A 6,819-nucleotide genomic window follows, 5' to 3' on the forward strand; every position below is an offset into this window, starting at 1 on the left:
CAGCGCTATTGTACGCAGCCGCGGCCGGCTGCTTCCGAAGCGGGGCTTTCTTCATCTGCGCACGGGTGCCGAGCGTCACGCTTTTCTTCAAGAGTTTTGTCTTCTTCAGCATGCCCAGAAATCCTTTCTTGAGGGCTGCCTAAAGACCAAGCGCCCGCCGCATGTGGCCGCGGTCGAGGGCGCCACGAGGATCCCGGCGGCGACGGGTACCGAGCCCCAACTGGACGGGGAAGGCGAGGGAGAGGAGCGCCAAAACGGGCTAGGGCCAACTGTAGCAGACGGAATCCTAGAAGAGGATAGAGAGGCGGGGGCGTCTCTGCCCAAACACGAAAGGGGGTGTGAGGCGTCAGGTGGGAAGACTGGCGAAAGCCAGGGATCAGAGAGCTGCGAACACGGATGGCACGGCGTTTCGGACAAGACTTGTGAGAAGGGTCAGAACCAAAACTTCAAGGAAACGGCCAGCGGTGGGGGGGGGGGGGGGCACCACACGCGTCAGGACTCCCCCCTTCCTGGCAAACCGTTTTTTTCGGGCGGAATGTTCGAAGGTGCACACGATATGGGCTCCTCCGCTATTTTACAAGGTGGACTTTTCCTCCACGGCATTTCTGACTCATCTACTGCAGCAAAGCGTGTCCCATAAGCATGGGGCGCACACATCCTCTAGGACACACACCAATGTTCCAAGCGTTCTTCCTCCACTGCCATCGCCAGTGGAGGGGGATGTTTTGTTCGAACGTAAGGGATGCCCCGTTCATTGTCTCGGTTATTCATGCCTTTGTGTGCGACTTCAAAGCGCGACGCTCGAGTGCTCGTGGAACACAACAAAGGAAGATGCAAGCCGACGCATGAGGACGTTCTCTGCATTGGATCGACTGTGGCAGTAACAGCGATGAAGAAAACGCGAAAGGGAACGTGAAGGAAACGACGCCTGGCTTCAAACGAAAAACAAACCCGCAAAACAAGAAACACGAAACGCTTCACTCAAGGACTGCATTTGACGAAAGAATCGAGAACGGCCACGGCACGGCTCTACGTCGGGGAAGGCACTTTCCGAGATCAGAAAAGGAAACAAGGAAAAGGAACACTGAAAACAGCTGCAGAGCGGACTGCGGTGCTCCTCCCCTCTCGTCTTTTTGTCAAGTGCATTTCTCTTGAAAAGCATGTTTCACACAAATCGTTCCCTTCGCTACTGAAAACCGTCTTAGATTGGGAACAGAGACACTGGCAAAACACGCTTCGAGGTTTCTGCCTTCCGACACACGGCGAAGAGGGATCACACCAGTTGTCTGTCCCTGTTCGTTTCCTGGGTTGTTCTTCTGTCTCCACATCATTCCTCCCTCCGTACTTATTGCCTCTCTTATTCTCCCTCCTCCCAATCGCGCCACGCGAGGCTCGGTCCACTGGCCGTTTACTGCAACCCCGTCCCCACCCATCGTTCTCTTTTTTACTCGCCAACCTTCAACAAAAACCTCCAGCCCACACTCATCTGGACGAAGGCGAGTCTCCGCCCGGAGCTGCAGAACTTCACTTTGCTCTCAGATGCACTCCTAGGCCTTTCCGTTGCTTACTCTTCGTCTCCACCTCGCCTTTCAGTTGTCAGCCAAATCGTACCGCGCGTTCGCTCTTCACAACCTGCCGCTCTCTTGCGGGGACGGCGGCGGGAGGCCCGAAGGCCCAGCCCTCCTTGTTCTCTCTCTTTCTTCTTCTTCCTCCGGAGTGAGACCCCCCTTTCCTGCCTTCATCCGGTCCTCCCGTCCATCTACAGTTCCGGTCCCTTCCAGCAGGGCGCGTCGTCCCTCCTCTTCACGAGGGGAGTTCTTCAAGGATGTGCCCCGTTTGGAAAGCCGTTTGGCGAGAATCCATCTGAGAACAAAAAACAGACGGAGACGCGCGTGTTTCGTGCCTTGACTCATCACGGAAACCTAGCACAGTCGCGCGCAGAGACGCGAGAATCTCCGGCCGACTAACGCCAGCATCTAAACCAGTTTTTCTTCCGTCCAAAAGCAAAGGCGTACTCGGAAGGAATGGCGATGATCCACTGAAGAAGCCAGGCGAGAAAAATGACAAAGACGAGGGTGACCGCGACGAGCGTGAACGCGAGCGCCAGGCACGAGCCCTTTGGAAGGCAGTTGCCCTGAGAGGCAGTCGGGCGGACAGCAAGGCAGACATCACGGAGTCAAGATTTTGGGGAAAGGCTTCGACGCCTCTAGAGCAAAGTTCGTGGAGACGGACGCTCTCAAAGCAACTGCTGCCTGACACCCAGACACACGTGCGCTGGTCGAGAAAACTTTTGGATGTGCTACACGCTAGTCGCTCGACGCGAGCGGGGCGAGACGCAGTCACAACACGCCAACTCTATCACGTTCAAGAAAAAGGCTTCTCTGCAGTTTAGCGCCCAATTTTCTTTCATGCTTACCGCGAATTCGCATGAGCATTGCTCAGGCCCAGCCACACCAGTCGCTCGAGTGTCGGGGGTTCCATCCTGGGTCAACTGCGCAACACAAACAGCCATCTGAAGACGGTCGGAAGCGTGAGACTGCAAGCATGGGCTGCCGCAAAATCCTCGCACCCCAGTGAAACATAGATACAATCGGTAACATGGGGGATACCTAGAAGGGCGCACATGGGCTTCCCGAATAGGCTCCACGCTTCCCTAAAAAACACTTTTAGCTGTCTTGAGCAGTCCAGCGGGGTGGTGGTGTATACCAATCACAAAGACCTGGAGTCGGAAGACCATCACCACGCACAATCCCTCTGACGGTCAAACAGAAGAGCAAGCCGATTCACCCGGCAATGCCCTATACACCTGCATACACCGCATGGGAAAGAGTCCGTCTTGGCCGTCACGGGTGAAAAGCGGCCGCGCCTGGTACGTCAATCGGAGATCCGTGAAACGAAACCCTGGACGCTTCCCAACTCTACAGCTGCTACCCCTCTTCAGGGGGACGGAGACGGTTCTGAAGCGTCTGCACGTGTCCCCGAGGGACGGCGAAACGCGAACGCACCTGGAGGGCGGAGACGACTGTGGGCTGGTCGACGGCGTCTTCTGCCTCAGCGGGGGGCGTCTTCGAAGCGACGTCTGTATCCGACTCCAGATAACTGCCGTCCGCCGCATTCGGATCTGCGTGGACAGCGCAAAAGTGGAGAGACGTCGGGTGGCCTCTACGAAAGGCAGTCGTTTCCTCTATCCTCAACCAAACATGTGCGAGGCAAGCGGCGCCAGCGGAAACCGACACAAACAGAAAAAAAGTGATGGACTCTGCAGTGTGCTTCCCCCGGGAACAGAACGCCCCCGAAGACGCCGTCGTCTGACGACGGAAACTGAACGCCTGGCTCTGTTTGCACAGGGGAAAATCGGACGACATAGAAGACACCGCAAGACTGTCCTTTGCAGCCAAGGCGCATTTGCTCTCGTGCGACGAGGCCAAAACGGAGAGAGTCGGAGCGGCGGGCAGTAGACAAGTGAGGTTCCAGATTCATGAAGTGAGACAACTCTGCGTCGAAATTGAATGCTCCAAAACGCGTTTTCCATTTGCCGTTTTCATACGTGCATATCTGCAATCCTGCCTTCCCCTCACATTTTTCGTTTCCTCAATGGGAAACGGTCTATACACTGCAGGCGCGCGGCGGCAGTCCACAGCTTCGCAGGTTCACCCCTGGTTACTTTCCGGAACCCAAAGAACACGCTTCCATTTGAACGCGGATTCAGACAAAAGAACGCGCGTTTCCTTTCTCCGAGAAACGGGGACGTACCGATTGGAGACGATACCGGCACGGGGCCCCGGAGGTGAACGATGGCACGAAGAGGAGACAAAGAGGCATCCGACTGGAGCGTTTGCGGGTCGGCAGAGCAGAGAAGCCCTGGGAAAGAAAACGCACGACAGTCAACTCACAATGACGCTGTAAAGTCGCCTCGCTGGCCGATGTGTGTCGCCGGCTGCACGAGTCGATACAGAACAGGTTTGTCCCCAGTCGGAAGCCCCAAGGGGAGACCGGATGTTGCACGCACCAGTGGGATTAGGGCAGCATAGACTACTAACATGCAAGTCTGTGGAACCGACACAGAAAGAAGAGACTACCGGCCGAGGTCGGACGCAGAAAAATCAGCAGGCGCCTCCCGCAGAAACGGTAAGTGCAGGAAATAAAACGGAGACCACGGTCAACAGCGATTTTGGAGAGATGGGAGAAACAGAAAAAACGGCGACGCAGGCGCCAGTGGGGCCTACACAATACGTTGAATCGCAAGACGCATCACGCCAAAAGACAACACCCTGATGCGGGAGACAGAGCAAAACAGGTCTGCCCGGATTACCGACCGAGAGGACAGGCATATCCAAGCCGCGAGGCGACCAGTAACCCTCTCGAAAGCAGTACAGTAGAGCGTCACCCGCGCACCGTTTAGTCCTAATGAAAAGAGTGAGGGGAAATCCGTTTGGCAACTCGGGAGAAGAGACAGGTCAGACGCGATACACTCGAGAGGTTACAGCTCCACCCTCAAGGGCTACGATCTTCTAGCAGTCCTTGTGCTGAGTCCGGACCCGCAAGCGCGCGACAACAGCGCCTTCAGGGTGCTTTTTCCGTATAACGCCTTGTGTCGAATCATCCCTGCGATGTTTTCTCGGATCCTTTTTGACTCGTTACACACCAGGACGGGCGTCTACGTTTTCGCTTTGCGATGCGCATGAAGACGAGACGTTTCCTCTGCCCGAGACGCTCCGCGCGTGCTCCAGCTGGAGTCCCAAGATACAGTAAATGGCAATGTGCAGCACTTTCTCAGTTTTCAGCGAGTTTTCAGCATAGTGACGATTTTGACGGAACGCAGTTGGAAAAAAAACCAGGAGCGGCGGACGAAGAGACCCGCACACTGGGAACTTGAAAGCTTACCTCCAGAGAAGAGACCAAGGTAGAAGAGCACCTTCATCTTGAAGAAACGGAGAGAAGAAAAGCTAACGGGAGAATGTGAGCGTTGCCTCATGCCGGGAGGGTCATGGTCTCTAGACGCTGCCCAACAGGGGCGTCGAGACTGTGCACCAGAAAAATACGGTTTGGGGTTGCGTCTAACTCGGAGAGTCTCCGAGAATAGACAAAAGGGGGGAAGAAACTGGACGCATGTAAACAAATCGTAGAATCAAAGTGAACAACCGGTCAGTCCATCCTTCCTCCCAGTCCCGTCTTCTTGTCTCTATACGCCAGTGTGGAAAGAGACGACGGGAACAGAAAACGGAAGACGCCGCCTGTCCCCTTCTTCTCTTCTATAGCTGGAAAGTCTGCTAACAAAATGCATCGAACTTGCGTCGCTGACCCAGAACACAAGGGGAAAATGTAGCTTCTGCGGTGCGCGTGGCTCGTGTGCTACACTGGTCGGAATCTGACTCCTGCCTCGCTCTCGCCAGCCTCTCTTGCTGAATCGCGAGTCCGGTGCGGCAGAGTAAGCAGCCGGCGGGAACGAGAGCGTGCAGAGGCAAAAGGGGGAAAACGCGATAGTCTTCGCTAGAACAACCGGGGAAGAGCCGAATTCCCGCTACTCAGCATGCGCAAGGAAGGAAATAAGGATGGAACGCCCGGCTGAATCGAGTCAGCGAATCTCGATCAACTCTGCCAACAAGCGAAGATCGGAAGGTAGCGACGTGTGTTTTCCGCGACTCATAGTCGATGCTCTCTGTCGTGGGACTTGCCCCCGAATATAAGCCGAACCTCTCGTGGCTGCGAGGCCGCAGTCGCGGTGCGCCGGCTATGTCGCCCTGCCGCGTGAAAAGTGTGTCTGCAATCGCGCGGCTTCAGGGTTGGGAGGGCCAGGCACACATCTAGGGCCCCTCTCCGGAAAGGCCTGCCTTTTTGCTCCTTCTGCGATAAAAAGTTGAGGGCCTTGACTCAAGACAAAGGTAAGAGTAGCACGTGGAGAACTGCGTCACACATGAGGGACTGGGCCATCGACTAGCCCCGACAGGGCACCAAGCTGGTTTGCATCGATTGTGCCGCTTGAGTCCATCTTGAGTCTGTCGAGACCAAAGGGAGGCGTCCATTTCTTTACCCATCTTTTCAATATCTCAGTACGTTTGTGTCGACGAAAAGCACCGTAATCTGAAGCGGGCTGAGGCGAGGCACGCGTAGCCTCCTGCTCACCGGCGCGTATGTAGCAGACATTTTGTCTTCGCCAGCGGTTGCCGCATAGCATGGCGGAAGTGTTGTGCTCTCCCGTTTTTTTACGGTTTTTCTGCCCCCGTACCAGATCTGCACATCTGGATTCGTGGGAAGCGCGTATTTTGCGAACGAGAGAGAGGCATGTCCATATCGCACGCAGGCCCCGGCTTTCATTCTAGAACCAACGTTCGCTTGTTCGCAGCCCGAGACGGAAACTCGCTTGTACTGTTGGACATTGATGCTGGCCACTGAGGCATTTCCAGTGGATTTTCCCTAGTTCCCCGTACCGCCGATGTTTCGGAGTACGGCTCTCAAAGCTTTAGGCTGAGAAAAAGGCTGAAAAGCGAAAGAAAGCGTCGACTTGAGGTTCTCTATCCTTGTCAACAGAAATGCAGGCTGCCGGCGCCAGAAACGCATGACCCGAAAGAGCGATTCTGGATATACGAATGTAGCACGTCCAGGCAAATCCTGTGCACTTTTCAGTGGACGCGAAGCGGGGGCGTTTTCCTCCGTGAGCGTATCCTCCCTTTCTGTTTGTTGTTCCTGCATTCTCGACGAGCCTTCATCCCCCTTCTCTGCGTGCATACCGGCGGCCGCTCGTGATTTTGCGGGTTTTCATGTATACGTTTATTTGTCCTCTTCATCGGGAGCGACCGGTTTCCACGCCTGGTTCTGTCG

At 55.5% G+C, this 6,819-nt stretch overlaps 1 protein-coding gene across 1 annotated transcript; it reads right to left on the minus strand.

Annotated features, from left to right (window-relative positions):
- Positions 1–1,963: 1,963 nt before the first annotated feature.
- On the minus strand, positions 1,964–4,921 carry NCLIV_034310 (conserved hypothetical protein; the record flags this gene model as incomplete). Its single annotated transcript, XM_003883628.1, has 5 exons — positions 1,964–2,134; positions 2,417–2,491; positions 3,006–3,121; positions 3,754–3,861; positions 4,885–4,921. The coding sequence occupies 5 exons, from the start codon at positions 4,919–4,921 to the stop codon at positions 1,964–1,966; spliced, it is 507 nt and encodes a 168-aa protein (XP_003883677.1).
- Positions 4,922–6,819: the final 1,898 nt, after the last annotated feature.

The sequence above is a fragment of the Neospora caninum genome, chromosome VIII (genome assembly GCF_000208865.1).
Source record: "Neospora caninum Liverpool complete genome, chromosome VIII".
Lineage (NCBI taxonomy): Eukaryota > Apicomplexa > Conoidasida > Eucoccidiorida > Sarcocystidae > Neospora > Neospora caninum.